Source organism: Sceloporus occidentalis, unplaced genomic scaffold (assembly GCF_023333645.1).
Source record: "Sceloporus occidentalis isolate IW3139 unplaced genomic scaffold, rSceOcc1.0.p SCAF_2, whole genome shotgun sequence".
Taxonomy (NCBI): Eukaryota; Metazoa; Chordata; class Lepidosauria; order Squamata; family Phrynosomatidae; genus Sceloporus; species Sceloporus occidentalis.
In genome coordinates, this window is record NW_028316982.1 from 258001602 (window position 1) to 258026913 (window position 25312).

The 25312-nt window shown below is 41.6% G+C and overlaps 2 protein-coding genes across 2 annotated transcripts in view; both read right to left on the minus strand.

The window, feature by feature from the left end:
- Window positions 1–6655, minus strand: part of PANX1 (pannexin 1) — a 29099-nt gene extending 22444 nt beyond the window's left edge. Inside the window, exon 1 of the mRNA XM_089512832.1 lies at window positions 6418–6655. Coding sequence (XP_089368958.1) covers window positions 6418–6601 — 184 coding nt within the window. The 5' untranslated portion in view covers window positions 6602–6655. The remainder of the gene's footprint in view (window positions 1–6417) is intronic.
- A 4178-nt stretch (window positions 6656–10833) lies between these two features.
- Window positions 10834–25312, minus strand: part of HEPHL1 (hephaestin like 1) — a 54433-nt gene continuing 39954 nt past the window's right edge. Inside the window, exons 16-20 of the mRNA XM_089512833.1 lie at window positions 19594–19816; window positions 18746–18885; window positions 17025–17184; window positions 15602–15670; window positions 10834–14377 (exon numbers count right to left, since the gene is read on the minus strand). Coding sequence (XP_089368959.1) covers window positions 14172–14377; window positions 15602–15670; window positions 17025–17184; window positions 18746–18885; window positions 19594–19816 — 798 coding nt within the window. The 3' untranslated portion in view covers window positions 10834–14171. The remainder of the gene's footprint in view (window positions 14378–15601; window positions 15671–17024; window positions 17185–18745; window positions 18886–19593; window positions 19817–25312) is intronic.

Consider the following 25312-nt stretch of genomic DNA (forward strand, 5'->3'; position numbering starts at 1 on the left):
GTACAATGTTGTAAAAGAAAATATGCCATGGATAATGTTACATGGTAGTTAAAACAGAAAAACCTAAAAGTAAAAAGAGACAGAAACCAAGGCCTCCACTTTATGTCCCGGTCTACCCAACCTTACCTAAGGAGGAGGCTATAAGACAATTACCATTTAATGAAGAAACACCACTAATCCATTTTGATGAGGAAATGCCCCCATTGGAAGGGGAAGAAGAAGAAAGGCCAAAGAATAAAATTGTTACCAGATCCAGTTGCTGTTGATGAAAAGGACATTTCCACATACAACAGCCGAGTCACATGCATGTCCCCTTTGCCAGTAGAGTGACCTTTTAAATTGGAAAACAAGCAGGCCACCATGGTCTGAGGACCCGACTGGCATGTCTACTCTCATTGAAGAAAAGAGGATTATCCTGATAGAATAACTCCCAAACCAAACAAAAAGAAGGAGGAAAACAAGCAGGAGTTTTTTCCCCCTTAGAGTAGTCACTCAAATGGTTCCAGTTGGAATAACAGAGAAAGGCATTCCAAGTTATACTATTCAAAGTACTTATCAACATGTACTGTTCACCAGTAGTGATTTATTAAACTGAAAAGTAACCAGATCCCCATGGTCGGAAGATCCTACTGGAATGACCACTTTAATTGAAGGCATCATGGGCACCCATATGCCCACCTGGCTTGATATCCAACAATTGTTAAATGTTTTATTAAGTCTGGAAGAGAAAACCATGGCATTAACTCAAGCCAGAGAACTATAAAGACTATACCAGACCGAAAGAAAATAAGACCCCTTTTGTCAACCTATTGGAAGAGACTAAAGTTTATACAAGCCATTGAATAGCCCATAAGTTCTAAAATGCTCCTAGATACCCAGTACCTTTGAAATAGACTTTGCCTGAAACTAGAAATTGGCGATGAAATTTGAAAAAGCCTATGTCCGTTTGCTCTGAGGATTGTGTTTAAAAATTTTAAAGGAGCAAACAGAAGATAAACCCAGGAGCATGGGCAGAAAAAAGAAGATTAAAAGCCTGGAGTGTTTAAAATGAAAAATGAAAGATGGGTGTTAGAATAATTTAAAAACACCCAAATGGACTATGTATCATATAAGAAGAAAAATCACACTAATGAAATACCAGTTTGTGTGAAAAACACTCCTGTTAAAGAAAAATATAATCCCAATCTGTGAGTTTAAAGGAAATATTATTATTATTAACCCTTATTTATAAAGCACTGTAAAGTTACACAGTGCTATAAACTATAATACATACAATGTACAAACAACAAACTTTCACAGATTGAGTTAGAAAACACAGAACCTAAAGTAACAAAGACAAGCTTGAGATTTGGTTGTGAAAGCAGCAGAACAACCACATTTAAAGGGAAAGAGTTATTACTCACAAGAAGCCTTTGGACTGTGGGAATCCAACTTGAAGATGAGTGTATGCATAAGAATCCTGAGAGAGGAATCCTGAGATATAATAAATCCATTATGCAGAGGACAACAAAATAAAACCAGTGGAATAGGACTGCTAACAGCTTTTGCAAAACCTTATTGAGCAATTAAAAGGGAGAAGTTTCCTTCTAGAGAATGAAGCCTTTCTCAGAGCCCCTTTCCCTTGCTAGTGGAGACCAGAAAGGTACTTTCAGTTCCTCAAGACCACAGATGTGTGTGCTACACAGGAAACAAAGAAAGTTTGAGGGAGAGATAGAGTTCTTGCAATACCCTGAAAGTAAACACTGAGGAGTTAACAAAGATTAACTTTCCAGAGCATAACAAGAGTGCTATCTTAATGAAAAAGGAGATGAAGTTACCATTGCAGAATAAGTTTTAGCTGCACTTGATAACAGCAGCAACAACAACAACAATAAAATTACAGAGAGACATCTTGCTAAGTTGAAAGAGTCTGAGAAGGATTTCTAACAAAGAAAAGCATTTCCAGACTTTAAAGAGTTTTTCAGTTCTTGTTTTTTAAACTTTTGATGTTTATGAAATTCAACCACTTTTGAGAGTGTTTGGGACTGTTTGGATTTTGAATTTTGAATTTCTGGGGAAAAGGACACTGTTTCATCATTTTAGCATTTTTGAGTTTTTGGAGGTTGTGATCCTGAGTGAGTTTTAAATGTTTTGTAACCGGACCTGAGAAGATTTGGTAAAACCATTGAAATAAAGATTGTAAGAAAGGACAGAGAAATGATCTAGGAGAAGTCGTAGAAGGATTAAGGAATGTCCCAGCCTTAGCAGACAGAAAGTTTATAAAGGAAAAGAGAGAAGTGAAGGAGCAGATGCAAGAAAAAGCAAGTTTACTGGCCTAGCAGCACTGAACCAAGAGAAGAAAGGAGGACATGTCCCATTGGACTGAAGAGGCCAGATGAGAGTATGTGGAATGATGATATATGAGGACGAGGAGGAAGACGTGGACTCAGGGAAGGGAAGCCATGAACTTAATGTTAGTGCCCCCCTTCTACCCCACTTCCTAGGATGTTCCTGCTATGGCAATGAGAGATGTGGAAGAAGAGGATTAGTGGGAAAAAGAAAAGTCAGAAGTTTGTTTTGAATTAACCACAAGGAAGGAGCTTCCATTTGAGGTTATTGGAAGAGTAAAAGGATACATCCTCCCAGATTTATTAGTATGAATGCCATCCCAACTTGGCCCAGAAGTTGTCAGAAGAGACACTGAGATAATTGAATGAATAAACTTTATACATTGACTGGCTCTTGAATATGTGCAGAAATGCCCCAGAGGTTGTGTGATTAGAGCTAAGTCAAACCCCTGCAAGAGACCTATGCCACAGTCTGAAATGGTACTTGAAGAAAATCTGTCAGGAAATAGGATTGGGGTGGACACGGGTGTTACCAATGTGTTTGTTAGAAATGAGATGTACACCAATTAGAATGTTAGGATTGTAATCCTATGAATTGGTTTATGGAAGACCCCCCTTGGAAATAAATAGTTAAGAGGAGATGTAACTATCTTGGTAAAGCAAGTTTTGATTAATGAGGTTCAAGCATTGGGAATTGTGTTACACAAACTGAACCAATATGTGGGGGAGGCAAAGTACCCTTTCCTTTTTACTGCGCTACATTCTTTCTCTCCAGGAGAATCTGTGTGGCTAAAAGATTGGGAGACCTCACCTTTGGGACCCAGGTGGAAAGGACCATTTGTGATTTTGCTGATGACTCCAACCGCAGTCAAACTAGAGGGAGTCAAGCCTTGGGTCCATTATACGAGGATCAAAAGAGACTACACCACCAAAGATCCTGAGTGGCAAGTTACTTTGGACAAAGACAATCCATTGAAGGTAAAACTTAAAAGGTTTGCAGGTTCCAGATGGAGGAAGGGGCAGCATCGCAACGTGAGCCCCCCTTCCGAGGTCATGATTCTAAGATCAGCCTCGAAGTAAGAGGAAGGATTGCCAGCCGCGGGTGATCCTGAAAGAACCAAGGGACATTATAAACATTCAGGAACACAAACCACAAATTTATTTTGGCCAGACCTACCAATTTGTCCCCCATCATCACAATTCACTTGTTTCACAGTTAAACACATGATTATTTGGTGTATTGTTATGATGTTTGTATTTCCTGTAGGATGTGATGGAGGGTGGGGACAAAATAGATTTCACCAAATGGTGAATAATATTTCTAAGGAATTCAACAGGAGCAGCTGTTGGATATGTTCACATGGCCCCTCACATCATGGTCAAGGTTGGCCAATCACTGTTTCAGCAACTCTAAACTTGACAGGGTGGAATGTAACCAAGATATATTTTGGAGTAGGAGATCCCTCAACATTTGATAAGGCACAATTTTCATTAGAGCAGAACGACAGGCCCCAGGCAGCTTTATGTGTTCGCCATTTTCAGCAGTCAGAAATGGTAGAAAAAACAATATGGATGGGAAATGTAAGCATGGGATATGGCACTAACGTGCTGGTAAGACGTGCAAACTTGGGAGATTATGATAAATGCAATCTCACGGTACATTTGAATAGTAGCGAGGTTTGCACAGGATTGCCCTATCCCTTAAGTTGCTCTATCCAAGGTAAACCCACTCTATTTGGACAAGTAGGAAGCCATACACTTTTGGGGGCCCTGAATAGACAAATGGGACTACTTGCTGGCCCAGGTAATTGGATAGGAGGGTTGCCCCCTGGGTGTAGACTGGGTTTGTGGACAATGGGCAGGAAAAATATTACCACCTGCATGGAATGGTACCTGCACTATTGGAACCCTTATGGCTGGTGAGTTGAGGTTTCACCCACAAGATCAACCCCCAGTAGCCTGGGACTGACAGTTTGGTTGGCATAGACATATGTTGAGAAAAAGGGTGTATGATGAAAAATACAGATATGACCCTGATAACACATACCTGACCGAAGGGGAAAGATTTTCGGCTATAGGTATGCCTATGTTAGGTGTGGCATGGAATATAAAACAGCTCAGGATCCTGTCATACCAAATGGAAAGCTTAGCCAATCGATCTGCAGAAGGATTGGAGATTCTACAGAGAGAGGTAAACTCATTGGCAGAGGTTTTGGTCCAGCATAAAATCGCACTGGACTATCTGTTGAGTCGAGAAGGAGGATTATGTATGTGGCTAAATACTACTTGTTGTCATTTTATTAATGAGAGTGGAATAATTGAGACGGATGTAGAAAAACTGCACAAGATAGCAGAAAGTGTGAGAAAAACATACCAACCAACTAGTGACTGGTGGTCATGGATAACATCTTGGCTACCAAATCTAGGATGGGTAAAAGGCATAGTCATAACAGGAGTCCTAATTTTGGTAATAGGACTGGTTTTATGTATGTGTATTCCCTGTCTAATGCAATATATGCAAAATATGGTAAACAGAATGCTTAATGTGGCTGTGGCCAAAGAAATGGTGATTTTAAGTTCTTATCAGAGGACCCCCAGTAATTTAGGAAGAAATTCGCCAGAAGAGAAGGAGTTCTGGTAGAAGCAAGACTGATAGTGTTACTCGTTGACACAAGTCACAAGAAAAAAATGGGGGAATGAGAGGAACAAATACCTAAAGGTTAAAAGGACAGTTGGGCAGTTTAATGATTACAGCACAACATGGCTAAAGCGAACTAGGGATAAAGAGGAACAATGGGATTGTGAAGGATTAACCAGAACTGTGGAAACTTGCCAAGAAGGCAGGAAGACAGGAATGAGTCAATAAACTGGTTTTGGGAGATGTTGAAAGTTAACCCAAAAGAAGATGCTGGTTAAGCTATGCTTGCATTTTAAAATGTATAAAAGGTTTGAAGAAAGACAATGGGGTGTGACAGTCTTGGAATTGCCATTTAGGCAGCTGTCACCCCCGTACGGGTAATAAAGGTGTGCTTATTTTGAGCTAAAGTTGGACTCTGGATTCTCTTTGTTGCTGGGTGCTCCAAGGACCCTTCCTGCATAGGTTGGGAGGGCTTGCTACCCTCCCCCTTCATTACCACATAAAATTTCACATCCCATATCATTGAGCCGTGACAGTTAAAAGTGGTGTCAAACTGGGTTATCTCTGCAGTGCAGATTCCAAAGTGGAATCATAGTGCTATAACTTAGTGGTGTGAATGAAAGGGCCCTTGTCTTCTTGGGAATGGTGTTAGGGTTGCAGTTTGTTGGTGCAGCTGACCAACATGGCTTCTCCCTCCCCCTATCTTTCCAACTGGATCAGAACATTAATTGACAAACGGTTTCCCTGTTGTTGTTGTTGTTGTTGTTGCGTGCCTTCAAGTCATTCCCCACTTACGGCCACCCTGAGGTGAGCCTATCCTGGGGTTTCCTTGGCAAGATGGGTTCAGAGGAGCTTTGCCATTGCCTTCCCCTGAGGCTGAGAGAGTGTGACTTGCCAGCAGGTTTCCAGGACTGAGCAGGCACTCGAACCCTGGTCTCCAGAGTGGTAGTCCAACAGACTCAAACCACAAGACACACTAAAACAAACAACAGTACTTGCCCATAGGGAAACCATACTGGCATCATTGGAGAAAACAGTACTTGTCCCTAGGGAGACATGGGAGAATCCTTGCCCATAGGGAGAAAGACTGACTGGGGAGTACTTGCTGATGGGGAGACATGGAGATGTTTGCTATGCTTCCCTCTGGGCAAGGGCTGCCGATGTTTTAGTATGTCCCTCGGCCCACTCAAAGCCCGCTCCCTTCCTGCAAACCCTGCTGTCCTGGGTCAAGGCATTCATCGAGGACTTGCTTCTCTGCCGCAAGCCTTGCAAAGAAAGCGAGAGCGAAAGAGCCAGGATCAGAAGGGAGTGGCAGCACAGTGGCCACAACGAAGCCCCCCCCCGCGCTGAGGGCGAGTGGTCCAGCCCTTCCTGGGCCCTCCACTGGCGAGGCCGGGCGGAGGGGCGACCCATTGAGCAGAGAGGGGCGTGTGTGTGTGTTGCTGTCTTTACCTATGGAGATCTCCTGGGCGAAGGCCAGCGAGATGAGGAGCAGAGGCATCCCGACGGCGATGCAGGTGACCAGCTTGTCGACGGCCAGCTCCAGCCGCAGCCCCTTGTACCCTCGTCCCTCCGAGGGCTCCTTCAGCAGGAAGTCCGAGAAGACGTACTCGGTGGCGATGTGGGCGATGGCCATGGCGCCCCGGGGGCCAGGGGCCGCAGAGAGACAGCAGCAGCAGCGCAGGAGGCGCCCTTTTGCGCCCGCTCTGCCTCACCTTCCGGCCCTTTGGGGCCCCTGCAGCCCTTGGAGAGCCCTCAGAGGAGCCATGCCTCCCTCGGGGCTCCGGGGGGAAGGAGGCCAGGAGGCTGAAAGGGGGCCCTGGGTGGGAGGGAAGGGAGAAGGCGACCCCCAAGGCGCCCTCGCCGCCACCGCCGCCTTTGGCGCAAACGGCCTCCCTTTGTTTGTCTGGAGAGCTCCCACAGGCCCCTCCTGGGCGGAGGAGGAGGAGGAGGAGGCGGGGAGAGGCGGGGGTGGGCCGCCCTTCCTCCTCCTTGCCCCTCACCCCAGCCCCGCCTTGGCTCCAGGAGAGGCGGCTCCCAGGGGCCTTGGGCCTGGATGAGTGGAACTAAGGTCACAGAAGACTCACGGCGGAAACAAGGCCCCCTCCACCCAAACCTCCAGTTCAGGCTGGGAAAAGGGAGAAGGAGGAAGGAAGGAAGGAAGGAAGGCTGCCATTCTTGGAGGCCCTGGTCATCCACAAACCCAACCAATGTTTGGGCCACAAGTGTACAGAAAACCCACACACAGAGACCGAGACCGGCACAAGAACTCCAACCATCACCCAGGACAAAAAAGGAGCACACTCAAAACCCTGGTGGATCGGGCAAAATGGATCTGCGAAGCCCACTTCTTGGAAGATCATAGAATCATAGAGTTGGAAGAGACCCCAAGGGCCCTCCAGCCCAACCCCATTCTGCCATGCAGGAACTCACAAGCAAAGCATCCCTGAGAGTTACCCAAAAGGAACCTTTCCAAGTTCTAGCATGGATGTCATAGAGGAACTTCTTCCTTGGCAAGGGTCATTTTATATAAGTTCCACTGATATGATACAGTGGCCCAGTTTAAGCATTGGAAGGGCTGTCAAGGTGAGGATGGAGCAAGCTTGTTTTTATTATCATTATTATTCTTAACATTTACTTATAGAGCACTGTAAAGTTTGCACAGTGCTTTACATAGCAAGGGTCAAATAAATTAAGAAAAAGAATTAAAATCTGCCAAGCAGCATACAATCTAAAACAACAACAACAACATTACATGATTAAAATATCTTTAAAATAATACTAACTAGTATGCTGTAAAAACTCCAGGGATTAGGATATAGAGAATGGAATCAAACTACATGAAAAGAGATTCCACTTAAACATTAGGAAGAACTTCCTGACAGAGAGTTGTTCAACAGTGGAACATACTCCCTCAAAGAGTGGTGGAGACTCCTCCTTTGGAGGTTTTCAAACAGAGGCTGTATGGCCCCTGGATGGAAGTGTTTCATTTAGATTCCCTGCATGGCAGAATGGGGTTGGTCTGGATGGCCCTTGGGGTCCCTTCCAACTCTATGATTCTATGATTCACTTGGTCTCCAGCTGAGAATAACAACTACATTTAGGTCCAGATTTGCAGTTGTTGTGGTTAAATACCCTCAGGTCAATTGACTCTTGGCAACCCTGTGGATGAGACATCTCCAAGACTCCCTGTCTTTCACTGTTCTTCTTAGTTCGTGCGACTTCATGCCCATAACCTCCTTAATAGACTCCATCCATCTAGAATGCAGCCTTCCTCTCTTTCCGCTTCCCTCCACCTTTCCTAGCATAGTTACCACAAAAAGTTAACTCCATCCCAGCTCTTCAACATTCTGGGCTGCCTCTGTCCCAGCTCCTCCACATTCTCAAGGTCCACACAAAGAGACCTTGCAGCACCATTGAGACTAACTGAATGGAAATTGTAGTATAAGGTTTTGTAGACTTAAATCTACTTACTCAGATGCATGGAGTGAACTGGTGCCTAGAAAGGACCTTTGTAATCAGACTGTGTGAATTGTTGTAGAAATGCAGAGTGTGTGGGTATGATGATGAGGTGACATGTTGACTATGGTCATCGAGGGACAAAGGCAGGAGGAAAGATGTTGTGTAAAGCTAGGCTGGGTGGGTGACCAAATGAATGGCGGAGGGAGTTTGGGAATGTGGTGTGTGCAGGTAGGGAACCAGAAAGGGGATGTGAAAAACTGGCCAAGAGTGTCCTCATGAGGCTGGGGTGTTAACCAGTGTTATCATGGCTATAGTGTGCCTGGAAGCACACTCGTCTCTCTTCAACCCCTTTGTAGATATGTTCCAATTCATCTTTCCAATTGTAGTTTTTGTTGTTGTTGTTCAGGGAAAAGGAAAGGTTCTCTTGCACTTATGTCCCGCTTCTGGGCTTCCCATAGTAATGGATTTTTCACTTTATAAACAGAATGTTGGACTTGATAGGCCTTTGACCTGGTCATGCATTACTCTGTTTATGTTCTTTATTCCTGAGCTAGATGCTCATTCGCCACCATGCTGCATGCGTAGGATGTTAATGCTAGAGTAAATGTCTGGCCCAGCCTATGGGTGCAATTACAGTCATTACAATGACCACAACAATTTAAACACTTCCCAATATTTCCCTTAAAGCAGCTAAATTTGGTCAGACACTTAGATGCTCAGAATTTTTTTTGTGGCTAAAGATATATGTTAGGCCCAGCAGTTCCTCTGGCTCTTCCTGTTGCAGGCCCACCCCACTGATTTTTTTAAAAACTGTATTTGTTATTTCTTTGAATTGTAAGAGGAATTTATTGATTAAAAAACCCCAAAGCCCTGCAGAAAGTGATGTACCACATCTGAACACTGTTATCATTGTTCATTTTGTGCATTTATAATTTTGTTCTTGAAGCAAGCCATGTACGGAAAGACAAAAAGTATTAACTTGTTCAACTTTATTTATGCTCTTCAGTGATTACTAGCTTTACTTAACAGCATACAGGCATTTTATTTACATACATACAAATTGATTCAAATCTACTGATTGACAGAAAATAAGAAACTTGGGTTTCTGATGTTTGCAGTTCCTACATTACTCTGAATTTTCCCCACTGATGAAACCAGTCATTTATGACATTTATGAAACCAGCAACTGTCATTTAAGTGTTTATGATTACATTTGCTTCTTTCTGTTTTGTTTTTTTACTTAATGCCTGTAGCCGTACCATACAGAAATTCTTAATTTTATATTTCAGCATGGATTTAAACTTCTTAGAGGAAGGCTGCTATTATTATTATCATTGTCATTATCTATTGTTACTACTACTACTATTAGTATCCTGCTTGTTTCCCAGATTGGGACTCAATGCAGTTTACAATAATTAAAAACATTTTTAAAACCCCACAAAATACAAAAGTTAAAACACAATTAAACAATCAGAAAAAAAGTAAAACCAGGTTAAAAGATGTATTAAAACACAGACAGACACCAGCACACATTTAGCTGTGGGTCAAATGGATCCAAATAACTTTTTTGGAGTCATACCCGTTGGAGCCCTACACACAGATTTGCTACTTCTGAATGTCGATCTCTCCCACTAAGTTGTATCTGATGCCTTTTGAACAGCTTTAGCTAGAAGCAAACATCACAGGCAAGTACATACATACATAGCTTATATATGCACAGTGGAGTCTTGGGTCTTAAAGCAAAATACACAATACCCATCGATTGATAATCCTTGGTGGTTTAGTGTAAGGAGAAATGTGTTGTCATTAGGCAACTATCTTCCCAATTTAATTATAAATAGTTATTAATGTAAGTAATGTTCCACTATAGATTGTTGTGGGGTTTTTTGGGCTATGTGGCCATGTTCTAGAAGAGTTTATTCCTGATGTTTCGCCAGCATCTGTGGCTGGCTTTTCTCTGAAGATGCCAGCAACAGATGCTGGTGAAATGTCAGGAATAAACTCTTCTAGAACATGGCCACATAGCCCAAAAAACCCACAAAAATCTATGGATGCTGGCCATGAAAGCTTTCAACTTCAAAATATTCTTCTGTTTATTCATAGACATTAGTTTCTGTTCTGTTCTTTCTGATAAAGAGTTCTGTGTAAAAACAAAACTTGCATATTGCCAAATTGCTAGATTCTAGTAGCTCATCTTTGGGAGATCAATAAAGGAACAGCTGTGGGGGAAAGCAGGTATAATCAGAAAAGGAAAGTACCTTCCAGTCCAACTGATTTGAACATTAAAAAAATATAAAATAGTCCTGTCATACCTTTGAATCTTAATTGAAAAAAGAAAGAAAGAAAGAAAGAAAGAAATTTCTAACAAGATTTTGTGAACTCCGTGTCATTTCATTAGAACACGAAATGGACTGGAGCACATGAAAAATTATGCTAGAATTTTGTTTCTGAGGACTCTATTGCATGAAGCTAAAAACCAGAATTTTAACAGGATAAAAATGTCTTGGGCTGGTACTTATCACACAACATCGTGTCCATCCTACTGCTGCCTTGTGCTCCATTTGTTACTGCGGTGCACCTTTTTGCTCATCAGCAGAACCTGTCAATAGGCTCTCAGTCTCACTGCTATTCTATTACTGCCTTTGTGTGATAAGTTCCTTCTGCCACAGTTCTGTTTCTCAGACAGTCATACGACGTGAACAGCAGTGATTCTGCTCCTCTCCTCCTTGCACAAATTGTAGCCACCAACAGCTTTCCAAAGCTGTACATTCACGCAGCAGTCGGCTTTGGGATGTGGTTGGCAGCCACAATTGCTTGTTCCCCCCTTCTTCCTGAAGGTGGTATCTGGCAGTGCAGTAAAGAAATCATAAGACTCTGGATCGCCAAAACCATATCATGAAGTAAATGATGCCAAACCAGTATGCATCTATGTTTAAGCTAGCACAATTGTAGCAGGACAGCAGCATAATGTGATGTCTTCAGTGTCACAGGTGCTGTATGAATCCTTTACATCTTTTTATGCTGGGGAACAAAGTTTCATACAGCTATTCAAATCCGCAGGACTTAAAGGTACTTAGTTAATCCTGAATGTATGGCAGAAATGTCCCTGAAGTAACCAAAAGCCTGGGAACAATATTTTCAATAGCCTAACTCAGCTTGATTTCGGAAAGGCTAACTCATTTTGATAATATGTTGCCTATTTTAGCAGGTTAGAGATGAATCTAAAACCTTGAATAAAAAAAAGAATGGGCATAAATTATTGTTTCTGATGTTTACATTTGTAGCAATGATTCAGGCTCTTTTGATTTTAGGGCAAGCTCTGTAAGAATGTAGAAGCTCAGATACGATGGCCTTCGCACAATAATAGGCAAGAGTTCAGTTTTGTCCCTTGAAAAAGAGCTGAAATGGCACCCTCCTTACTGTCTTTCCACAAGCAAGTTACAGCCTTTTTATTCTGGTAGGCCTTTGAGAATTGATTTTTTTCCAAGGGAAACAGGCCTTGTATAATGTGCTGGACTTTTTTATTGGTTGTTGTTTCAATTTGTTTTAACTGGTTTGAAATTTCATGGGGGTTAAATTGCTTTATAACTTTTGCATGCTGTTAATTTTTAATTGTGTTTTGTTTTAAGTGTTGCAAGCTGTCTTGAATCCTAAATTGGGGAGAAAGGCAGGATATAAATAAATATAATGTTGTTGAAAATATAATATTGTTGTACCAACAACAACAACAGATTCCTTCAACCCCAGAACTCCCCCAAATGCAACCAAACAACCAAATTGGCCAGAAACTTAATTAATGCTTTATAAAAAGGAGGAAGAACATTTTGAGAGGCAAAACAAAAAGCTTGGGATACAATACTGATACTGCTTGGTGCTTCCACAAACAGAAGTTTCTCCTTTTTTTGGCAAAATGTTCTGGTAGTTAGACTTCAAGAGGTTCAGAAGGATACCCAGGTTTATAAAACAAGCCATGGGTGAAGCAGGACATATATCAAGGTATATACCAAATGTAATAATGTTGCTCCTATACCACCTTCAACACTCAATTATCTGTCTTCAGTCATAATGCCATGTATGATCTTCCTATTACTGCTACTATATTATTACTATTATTTTTACCATTATTTATTTATTTTCCACCTTTTTCCTGCCCTACAACTCAAGGCAGCTTACAAAAATGGAAACAGATGCAGAAAATATTCACATCACTAAAATGTACACATTTTTCAACAGACAATGGTTCAGTTTAGTTGTAAATCATGGCTTATCATTACAAAAGTGAGTCTACATGAGATCAGATGCAGGTGCTTCCATCTCTTCCTGCTTTATATTCATCAGAAGAAAACTAAAACCTCCTGATTTCACCTTTGAACTAACCATAGTTTTCTATTACTTCAAAACTGGAGGCACTGTGGTTCTAATTTTTAATAGTACAAGTCATAATCACACTGTGGTTCTAGATCCTGATTTGCTTGTTCATTTGTTTGTTTATAAACTAAGGAGCCAGAACATGCCACAGCTAAGAGTTTGGATGTTGAAGGAATTGTGGTTAGTTCAAAAATGAAATTAAAAGCTTTGAGATTCTTCAATTGCTCAAAGGAGGACAAGAAAAGAAGGCTTGAAGTTTGTACAGGCTCATGCTTGTAACAAATAACAAACCATGGCTTCTTCTTGTGTCTGAGCTATGAATATTTTAATAAACAAAATTGATTAAAATAATTGACAGAGTCATTAAATTAAAATAAGAAATAACTATACTCTGCTCCTTCTGTAATCTAGCTAGAACATAATATCTTCACTACACATTTGTATTCAGTGCCTTGTCTGAAAAACTATGGACATTATATGTACAAAGACTGAGAGAATAGGTTTCCTGAGTCATCCAGTATATTTTAAGCCACAAGAGAGCGATCTCCTTGATCCAAGTCCAATATGCTACCCGTAATCACACAGTGATGTAAACCTGTCACGTCATACAATAAATGAGACAAAACATAGATCAATGCATTCTTATGTAGTCCTAAATAAATAGGCAATTAAGTCGAACCTGAAGGAAGCTCCTAACAGTTCTATGTTGAGGTAAGAGAAGTCCGAATTCTGCCCGTAATATTGTAGGTTGCATTTTTGGTACCCTTTTCCTGAGGAAATTAGAGTGATGGTGGCTTGTTTTGGGCCCAGAAGAGACAAAAACCCAGTAGAGACTTCAAAACCAGAGGTCACTTCGAAATCGGAAAAAGGTCTCACTTGGGGTCACCCTCAAAACATTGTGAAATTACCCCCCAAATCGCTGAGAAGGTCTCCTGGGCCTTTTCAATTAAAAAGTATTTTAAAGTTTAAAACTTTTTTCTCATTTAATATCTATTTTACAAAGCTTTGCGGGTATGTCTGCATGCTTTTAACATCAAAAATATTTTGTTTGTTTTTTTTAATTTAAAAAATTTCCCTCCATTTAACATTTAAAATGTAATTTAACATTTTGTTTTTTGAGAAATGTGGGGGCTAAAGGATGCAGAAGACTAGAAAGTATCGAGGGCCTCAGGAGGCCATTGACCTGATCTTTACCCACTCCTTTTCTAGATGTTTTGGGGGGCTGCTTTGAAATATATCAATGGGCAGATGTCCATCAAATCAGCTGAATGAGCCGCTATAATTTTATCCCAACAATAAACATCCCTAATAATCTTTCATTTTAGCATTGGTAATTGTACTGTATACCACATATATCAGTCCCCATTGCAGATATATTAGAGGGATACCATTGGAAGATCACATTTCCGACCAATGTAACTGTAATGGACTCTTTTCCTCTGGGAGACCAGAATGAGTATAAGGACCAAGAGAGCCATCAGAAGCACAAGTCCAATGAGAAAAAGAGCTTTGAGAACCCAGCTTGCTTCTCCAACTTGTAGCTTTTTCCCAAAGAAGTCTATTCCTGCTCTGTCATTACCTCCTGAAAGAGAAAGGCATTTGATGAGAAATGTCCTCATTTCCTCTTGAACATGTGGCTAAGAAACACTTAAACTGGAAACATTTGGGGACAGTTCACACAGGTCTCTTGGAATACATTGTATTTCTGAGGTGCTTTAAATAGACACTTGGATAAGTAAAGTAAAAACAAGAAATGGGGACATACTTGTGACTGGAACTGCATGTCATTTACAATAATTCATTAGGGTGAAAGATGGGAAACTTTGACCCCCTGGAGGACTGCAATCTGCTCATGCCCTGCCCCTTCTAGGAGGGCTAAGGGTCCCCGATATCTCCAAACAGGAATCAGAAATGACAACGGGGATTCCTCTGTGTGCTTAAGGGAGTTCCCATTTCTACCTCTGATAGAGGAGGGCTCCATATCCACCTTTTAGCTAGTTGTTCCAAAAGATGGCTGAGTTCCAGTCTAAAAGAGGCTCTGTGGTGCAAAGTTACAGCATTCTGATCCCACTTTAACTACCATGGCTCCATCCCATAGAATCCTAGAATTTGTAATTAGGTCAAGTGCTTTGAATTCTCTGTTAGAGAACTCTAGTCTGCTACCCCAAACTACAACACTAGAGATCGCGAGCAGAAAATTCAAAGTATCCCACTTCTGTAGAATGGAAGGTAAAGTAACATAAAGTAACTATTATTTATAATTGTCATGTAGAGATACTCCAAAACTAGAAGGGCACTCAGAAACATGAGCTGGAAGCAGATTATTTCTCTTTTATTTTTTTCATATCAGGAAAAAGAGGAACAAAGCTGAGTCTTCAGCTAACTTTGGTGAAAAGCTGCATCCCATATTTTGGCTGATGTTGCTGCCAAGCATTCCAGGGCTCTTAGAATGGGAGAATATGGCCAGTTACAGACTGCCAAAATAAAGCTGCTTCGGGTCTCTTTGGAGGTATGCTATTTAAATGATGCATGGGTCCTAAGAGTCCGGAGGTTGCGTCAAAGCCACACTCCATTCCTAAGCACTGGAGTGCAGCTTTGGTGCAGCTTCCGGATTCTTAGGATGCATGCATCATTTAAACAGCATACCTCCAAAGAGACCCGAAGCAGTTTTATTTTGGCAGTCTGTAACAGGCCTATGACTCCACACTTCCTGCCTCATTTCTGTTCATCCCTACATCAGTGAACTGTCAATAGTTTGTTATGTACAATTGCTTTGCATGACCTGTGAATGAGGTCAAAGACATACCTTTTGGAGTCTTGCCATTGATAGTAAAACCATCATACACTCTGGTTGTGGCTCCATTTCCTACATCATCTGAGTGGTGAAAAAAGTGTCTGTTAATAAACTTTGTGCCTGCCCCTTCAGGGGAATGTAACAGTTTGGGAAAGGTAAATTTGCCAGTTCCCAAAGTCAGGTACCATTCACTCATAGAATTTCCATCTTGTCTGAATTCAGCCTCAGTTTATTGAGAATCATCCAACCAGCTGCTGCATCAGTTCAACTAATGTTCAATAGTCCAATCTGCTAGAGTTAAGCTAATAAAAGTAAGGTGGAGTAAATATCCACCTGTCATGTAAAAACATTATACAGAGACAAATATCCCTCCCCTCGCTATAGGAGAGTCTTGCAGAATTCTGGAAACAGTGCAGAAAAGGCCTCGTTTCTTGCATTATAACATAGCATATCCAGCAAATTCTCCTCAACTGATTTCAAAGTTCAACGTTAAGTACACATTCCTTGAGTTAAATTGATGTATTACTATATGCAAATATGTGAGTAGGCATACTAAAGAGGTGAATGCTTAATCAGAAATACTAGATTAGGATCCAAAACACACTGCAGAAATAATCCAGTTTGAGAACACTAGGGAATCCTGGGAATTGTATTATGGGGCCTCCTTATCTGTGAACTTGTCATCTGAGTATTTGAACATCCACACAAACAGCAAGTCTACATTGTTCCCAATGGCAGTGTGGCGGTGTGCATGTGCTGCCACTGGAGACAGCATCCACAGATTTTGGTATCTGGGGGGGGGGGGGGGATGGAATGGATCCCCTGCCAGTACTGAGGTCCCACTGTAGTTTACTGTGGCACCAGAGAGCTCAGGTGCTAAATGTCTCACAAAAATACAGTTCCTGGAATTCCCTAGCACTGAGCCAGGGCAGTTAAAGAGGTCTCAAACTGGATTATTTCTGCAGTGTGTTTTGGACCTATGTCTTCTAAATGCTTCATGCAATTCACTTTTTTTAACTTTAAGGATTTTCCCCCTTCCTTAGTTTTGTCTCCTAGGTCTGTGAATGAAGATTACTCAGCCCTCTAACAATATGCCACATATTCAAGGGCTTTCAGTCCTCTAACACTATCTAATAGTATAATATTATTATTATTAATACTGGCCCACAGTTTATCATATGTGTCACTTTCATTTTTCACTTTGGTTCCAATTTTGTCTATCTAGCTTGTACTAAGAAAAACAATGTGCTGTGAAAAATCCTAGTGAATGGATAAGAAACTCTTGAAACTAATTTTATATTAGGGCAGTTAACCATATCCTGTTGGTAGATCCAAGAAATGTTAGAAAAATGATTCAAGAGGGTCACAGGTTCCCACACCTTCTCCTCATTTACTCTTTAACCTATCGTACCTTGCCTTTACCAAATTCTGTTACCTGACTTGAAGATGGTGTAGGTTGTCTCCATCCCAGCATGAATGTGGTCATGGACATGGCAATGGAGAAGCCACGTGCCAGGATTAAATGCTACAAGTTCAACAGTCTGAAAAGTCCCAGGGAAGAGGTCATACACATCTCCTCTGTGATCATGATCCATCTGTGTAGGAGAGCATTGTTAAGATTTTGCACTGCTAGTAGTTCACTTGTGTTCTGTTTGTACCACATTCTGGGAATTCCAGGTAGTGGTCACTCCAGATTTCTGTTGCATCGTCACATCCTCAAAAGTGAGTGCGCTAATCAAACATGTGAAGGCCAGTTACGCAATTAGCTTTGGATACATCAGTATGGATCAAACTCACTTCTGAATACAACAATGGGAAAGGACCATGAAGTGCAAAACCAGGCTCCTAGCCAAAGTGCTGGGTAGAAAAACTTCACTTGGTATAAGGTTGCCATTTCACGGCAGTGGGTGGGACTTTCCCACCTTCTGGGGGGCGTCCACAGTCCCGCCCCACCCTCCCCCCATTCCCGGGTGGCTGCCTGATTCAGTGCTACCAGCGCTGCTGCCTCCCTTTTATACAGTGCGGAGCCCAGGGAGTGCAGCAGCGGCCGGGCTGGAGCTAGCAGGGGGCGGGGTCTTCTGGTCTGCCTTGCCTCTATTGGCCAGCCCTCTACAAGGAGCCAGCCCTCTGCTTCCTTATTTGGGCATGCTCCAACTTCCAAGCGGAGAGGGCTTTGCAGGCAAGTTGCTTTTTGTTCTTTTTCGTCCCCGCTTTCCCCTCCTCCTCTTCTTCTTGTTATTCCGTTTTTTTCCTTCTCCTCCTCTTCCTTTTCTTCCACTCTTCCTCCTCTCCTTTTTCTTCCTTTCTTTCTCCTCCTCCTCTTCTTTTTCTTTTTTCCTATTCTTCTTCTTTCTCCTTCCCCTTTTTTCTCCTCCTCCCCCCTTCCTTCTCTGCTGTTGTTGTTGGTATTGTTGTTGTTGTGTGCCCAACTCCTATCTGACTTATGGCAACCCTGCCTCTAGCCCCCTTATTTACCCCTCTCTCTCTAAGCCCCCCTCCTCTTCTTCTCAGGGGTCCAGGGCTTCTCAAGGCTTTGCCCCCATTAGAAAATAAAAAATACTTTGCAAGGGATCTGACCCATAAACCCCCCCTAAGTTGAAACATACCTGGGGAAAAAGAGGGGGTGAGGGGTTTTTGGGGGGGTTGGAGGGGGCAAGGAGAAGGAGGAAGGGGGGAATTGCTAAGAAGGCTTGGGAGTGGGACATGTAGTTTGCAGTGGCACAAGGGACTGCCTGTGGTCTTGCAAATGCTGTGCCTGCTTGGGAGTGGGAAATGTAATTGTAGAATTGGGCGGGGCGGGGGTGTTTGGCCAGAAAGAGAAGTACATTTCTGCCATCTTTCTAGGAATAATGCCAAAATGTCCTCCATTTTGAGCATGTCTAAGAAACATGCATTTATGTTAACATTTTTTTAAAAAATCATCATTTTTTTATGTGTCCTCCATTTTTAAAAAATGTGTTCTACATTTGAAAATGTTGCCCTACATTTGTCCTGGTTTGGAGGTCCTGACGTATGGCAACCCTAACTTGGTACATCAGCTGGGGACCTGTTAATGTCAGAGGTGTGGCTATGCCTCGTTCAGCCCAAGGAGAGGTACAAGGTGGGAGATCTGGTCCATCACCCTAATGTGGTTCCCCACCCCTGATTTATACCAACCTTGAAGAGAAAGCTCTCTCCATGGAAATGGACAGTATGGAGGTCAATTTCATTTCCCATTCCTATCAGGTACCAGTTTGTGTTTTCTCCTTCATTCATTGTTAAGCCATGGAGATTGTCATAGATTTTCCCATTGATTGCTAAAAAGAATTAAAGGAGAGGTTTGCAATGAGTGAACAGCTTTATCAATGTGTTGCTGCATACTGAAAATGGGTATGCTAGGATTCCCTTCCATGGAATGACTGCCTAGGATTCTAAGAACCCTTTCCATGAAGGGAGAGTGCAGACACTGAGGGAAAGGGTCTGTAACCTTTCCACATTTCTCACCACTCCACAACTGGAGTCCTCTGCATCATATATTAAGCCATTCCAGAGATTCTCCTAATTAGTCTCAGGAGTAGCAGCAGAGGAAAGCAGGAAGAAAGCCCTGATGCACAAGTAGAGTGCCTCTTTAAATCCAAACCTTACATTCCAATACTAGTCCTAAACACAGTAGACCTGTTCAATGAATTGCTGGTGTAAATACCACTGGATTCAATGAAAAGGGATCTTGCGGCACCTTTGAGACTAACTGAAAGATAGAAGTTGGAAATGGGGAGATGAGGTGACAAGTTTAGTTTTAACGATGGATGGTTGTTGGGGGACAAGGCAAGAGTTCTCCACATGCACAAAGTTTTGCATTCCTATGAACATTCTCACACAGAGACTGCTATATAGGTCTGCACCTAGGCCTTCTACTCCACCAAATGCATCTGAGGAAGTAGGTTCTATGAAAGCTCACACTACCAACTTCTATCATTCACTTAGTTTCAAAGGTATCCCTTTGTTAAGTTTCAAAGTTAACATACCATGCATGTTGTTTCCTTCCATGAAGTCATCAGTGTAACTGAATTCTTTAGGATCCTTATGCAGATATTTCCCAATGTTTTCATTCAGGTACCAGGATTCATTTTCATTAAAGACCAGAAAAAGAAGAGCAAATTCACGATCAACATCTGTCCTTAAACCCTTTTCATTTAATATTCCCTTTCTGCAAATTATAAGTGGTCCAATCAAACCGCTGTACATATCCTGGAATTAGAGGAAAAAAGCAAATCAGGAAACAACTTAAAAAAATATAGGACAGTACATTATTCTACTGCAATTTTTTTTAAAACATATAGTTTTGTAATGAACAGTATCTTAAATAAATGCAGTGAAGAGCTATGAATTGATAAAATGAAAAACCTACAGGATTGGACATAATCCTATAGGGTTTGGATAGATCATGAGCCTAATTGGGAAAGATTATAATTCACTACAGGTGGATTGACTCAATCAAGGAAGCCACAATGCACAGTTTGAAAGACATGAGGAGCTGGTTGATGACCAGGGTTCTTGGTGGCCTCTCATACATAGGGTTGCCATAAGATGAAGCTGATTTGATAGCAAATAACAACAACAAATGGTGTCACCTCTCCGTTTTCTCCAAGCTAAACATACCCAACTCCCTAAGCTGTTCCTTATAAGTCTTGGTCTCCAGACCTTTGACCATCTTAGTTTCCCTTCTCTGGACACATTGCAGCTTGTCAATATCCTTCTTGGATGCAGAACCGGACACAGTATTCCAGGTGAGATGTGACCAAACCAGAATAGAATGGCACTACCACTTCACTTGATCTGGACACTATACTCCTGTTGATGCAGGATAGAATTGCATTGGCCTTTCTCCATTGTAGATTCATGTTTAGCTTGTGGTCTACTAAGACCCCTAGATCCTTTTCACATATACTGGTTGTAGTTGTAGTAGTAATAGTAGTAGTAATACCCACTTTCCCCACAAAATCGGAAGTCAAAGTGGCTTACAATTTAAGAGAACAATACAATTAAAAACAAAAGCGATCATTAAAATAGAATTAATCTACTACAGAAACATCACTCATTAAAATAATAAAATGCAGTTTAAAAAAAGATAAAATTACTTAAAACAGTACAATTAAAATAGTTGAACATCCTCCAGCCCATTCTTTAAAGGCTTTCTGTTTTGAAAGTCTGTCTGAATATCTTACCCTGTTGACAGAGGGATAATGAGGAGGCTATTGTGGCCTCCCTGGGAACTGAGTTTCCACTTTCAGAGTCTAGGGGCAGCCACTAAGAAGGCCCTCTCATATCTTCACCAACCATTGTTTCTGATGGTAATGGGATTGAGACAAGGGCCTCTCCTGATGATCTCGGAGTCTGTGATTGCTCAAACAGGGCGATATGATCTGTCAGATAGTGTGGACCGAGGGTGTCACTAAATCGTGATAACACCTGGCTTCCTCCCAAACTAGGACTGAATTCAGGAAAGACAAGCCACGGTTTTTAACCCGATGCGATAGGGTCCAAAGAGGGTATTGACATATAGTGCTGTTGCTCCTCCTTTCCTTTTTGGTTTATTTCTTTGGAATAGGTTATATCCTTTCATTAATATGTTCCAGGTCCAAAACACATGGCAGAAATAATCCATTTTGAGACCGCTTTGACTGCCTTGGCTCAGTGCTAGGGAATCCTGGGAATTATAGTTTATTGTGACAGCAGAGTTCTCTGACAGAGAAGGCTAAATGTCTCACAAAACATTCTGTTCCAGAATTCCCTAGTATTCAACCAGGGCAGTTAAAGTGGTCTCCAACGGGTTTATTTCTGTCATGTGTTTTGGACCCCAATCATGAGACACATCCAACCAGGTTCCAGTGATGTCCAATATCTTATGTAACTCAGTTTAAAGCCGTTCTGATCATATACGTGAGACTCCTAGCAAATGTGTTCTTACCAACTACTGTGAGATGCAACCCATATCTTGAAAGAAGTCCTTCTTTGTATAGGCTATGGTCCAAACCCCCAAATCTTTCCATGCAGCACCATCACTGGAACCAGTTACTCACTTCTAGTATTTTCTTCCCTCTTCCTGGCCATGTCTTTCAACAAGACGGAGTGATGAAATAACAACTTGTGTCCCAATGTCCTTTAGATTGCTCCCCAGAGCATCGTAGTCCTTTGCAATAAGTTGAATAGTATATTTTACCATAGCATTTGTTTCAATGTGGATTAGAAGGAGGAAATAATGTCAGCGGCCTTGATGGGTTTTGTCAGATTCTCTGTTATATCATGGATTTTTGCCCCTGGGAGACTGCATACTTCTTGTGACATCTTATCAGAGCTTCACACCACTGCTTTGATTCCTCTTAATAGGGAATCACCTATGACCACTACACAACTTTCCTTGTTCTAGGAACTAACAGGAGCCCTCCTATCCATAGCATCCTCCAAGGTCATCTTCATCACTTCTAAGGGATTAAGCAGTTGTCCTCACCCCCTTTTTTGGTTCTTCATAATCACTGATTAAAGGGAGATCTTGGAATCAGTTCAGTATCTCTAAACCTGCAAGAAGCTTCTCTGCTGCTGTGTAGCAGCTTCCTGTATTTGGGAACTGTTCCCCTCCCTAAAGGCATTTTCTATGTCTTGTCCTTCCAGGAAAGTTTGGTCTACTGTTTCCAAAAAAGCTTCATCTTCCCTGATAAGTTGACATGTCCATGATGTGCTTTGAGCTGCTGTACTTATTCTTCCAACAAGGCACCTAGTTTGCACTTGCTGCAGATATAGCCAACAGAGGTCCTCTGGCAAGAAAAGAAACATGGCACAGATGTTGCTGGTCACTGCAACAATTTCCTTCACCATCTACGTTGATCATTCTATACAGGCAGCACTTTTCCAGACCTTACCCACAAAGCCCTCACTACATCAGGGACTCAGCTCACTTCATAGAAAAAATCAGCAACCTCGAACTCAAACCTGGAGACAAACTAATCAGCTTTGATGTGGTCTCCTTGTTCATCAAAGTCTCCATAATGGACACCATGGCACTCACCTGACAAATTATTCCAGAAAACATCACAGACCTGTTCGAACATTGTCCCACCACAAGCTACTTTCAGTGGGACAATGGATTTTACGAGCAGAGAGATGGGGTAGCCATGAGAAGCCCTCTGAGCCCAGTGATTGCCAACTTTTACATGGAACACTTTGAAAAGCAAGCCATGGAAAGAACACCAAAAAAGCCCAAAGCATGGTTCCGATATGTGTTTGACACTTTCCCCACTGGAGCCATGGAGAAGAAGACTGTGTTTTTGAACCATCTGAACAACATCCACCCAAACATCCAATTCACGATGGAAAATGAAAAGGAAGGAACATGCCATTCTTTGATGTCCTGGTCATCTGCAAACCGAACCAACAGTTGAGCCACACAGTATACAGAAAACCTAGATGCACAGACAGGTATCTACACAAAAACTCCAGCCATCATCCAGAACAAAAGAGAAGCACAATAAAAACACTAGTGGATTGGGCAAAAAGGATCTGTGAACCCCACTTCCTGGAAGACATATTGTAGCACCTAGACTGGGCTTTACAGGATAATGGTTATTCCATGACAGACATCAGAAGGGCTGCCAGACCCAGAAAAGCACCAGAGGAGTGAAGACAAACAATCACCCAAAGGGAAGGTATTTTTATCGTACATCAAAGGAGTCACAGACAGAATAGGGAAACTGGTGAGGAAACACAATCTACAAATAGTCTACAAACCAACCAAGAAAATCCAGCAAATGCTGTGCTCAGCAAAGGACAGGAGAGACCCACAGCCTCAGGAGTTTATCGCATACCATGCAACTGTGGACAAGTCTACATAGAGACCACTAAATACAGTGTCCAAACACAAATCAAGGAACACAAGAGACACTGCAGACTAGGTCAGTCAGAAAAATCGGCAGTAGCAGAACATGTTATAAATCAAGTTGGGCATAAAATGCTTTTTGAAAATACTGAAATTCTGGACCATGCCAACAACTATCAGGTCAGAATGCACAGGGAAACCACTGAAATCCATAAACACCTGGACAACTTCAACAGAAAAGAAGAAACCCTTAAAGTAAACAAAGTTTGTCTACCAGTCCTGAAAAACACCAAAATCAAGACCCAGCAAAATGCCAATAAAAACCACCCAGGGTGAGGGGTTTTTCAAACAGACAATGGATCATTAATTAAACAGACATCCTGAGGCCTTGCCATTCAACAACAAAACAATACACAGGTTAAAATGCAAATCGCCTCTTCTCAATTAACAGTATATATACCCAACTCTTTTCCATGCCAGAATTCTCTGAAGATGCCAGCCACAGCTGCTGGCGAAATGTCAGGAAAAAGGTTCTTCTAGAACACGGCCTCATAGCCTGAAACCCCCCCCAAAATTCTATAGAAATCAAAGGCATTCATTTGTCTGTACTGAAACTTCTTGCTAAAGTGACATAAGAATCTTTAATATGTGGAAGTTAATTAGAAGTTTGCTTCTGTTTTTCAAGGTTTCTTACTGTATGAAAAAGTTTTTTGAAGTACATATGAATCATAGACTCCAAAGTTTCACTTGACAGGAGCAAAATGGAATGACTAATACAACAACTTCACAAGAGCAGATGAAAATGAACAAAAAATAATTCTACAATACTCCTTTTTACAATATAACCTTGCATTCTCGTTGAATGTCACATGAACTGCAGCTACGAAGACACTAGAAACTACAATAATTCTTGGGTATGTTGAAGATATCTGGAAAAAAAGAAGGACACATTCCAGATGGATAGACTCAATCAAGGAAGCCATGGCAGAGTCTGCAAGACCTGAGCAGGGCTATTGACAATATGGTGACTTGGTGATCCCACATTCATAGGGTCACCACAAGTCAAAGTCAACTTGACAGCAGTTAACAACAAACAAAAAATGCCTCTCCATTCCAACGGAGAGGTTTAGCACTTCTTTCCCCAACTATGATCTCAACAAAAATCACACACACATGCCAAACACACACACACAGCTTATTGTTGTTGTTGTTATTTGCCTTCAAGTCATATCTGACATATGGCAACAGTATCATTGTGTTTCCTTGTCCAGAGGGGGTTTGCCATTGCTTTGTTCTGATGCTGAGACAGTGTGACTTGCCAAGGTCACTTGGAGGTATCTATGGCTGAGCAGGGATTCAAACCATGTTCTCCAGAGTTGTAGTGCAACACTCAAATCATTACACTACATTAACTCTGTACAAAGCTAATTCTAGTTTTAATATCCTTTTACAACTGACACTAATGATAGCTTTTGTTCAATTGCTAATTAAAGTGCAAAAAAGCAGGGGGGGGGGAGTGCTCTCTTCACTACCATGGATTCTTCACTGCAGATTGAAGGATTAACTCCATTCCCTACCCTGATGGAAATAAATCTCCATAGGATTTTTTAAAAAAAATCATCTTCAAGTCCTGCAATTAATGGAAATTTAGGCTCTGCATGTATAACTTGATTCTTGAACAAATATAGATGGGAATTGTCTCAGCCACAGATGCACACACACAGAGAGAGAGAGAGAGAGAGAGAGAGAGAGAGAACACAAATACATAAATTAACAACAATAGCAAAACAGAGACCTGAATAACAGACCCAACTTATAACCAAAAAGTTAACATCCAAGTAGCACTTCCAAATTTAATATAAAATATAAAGCGA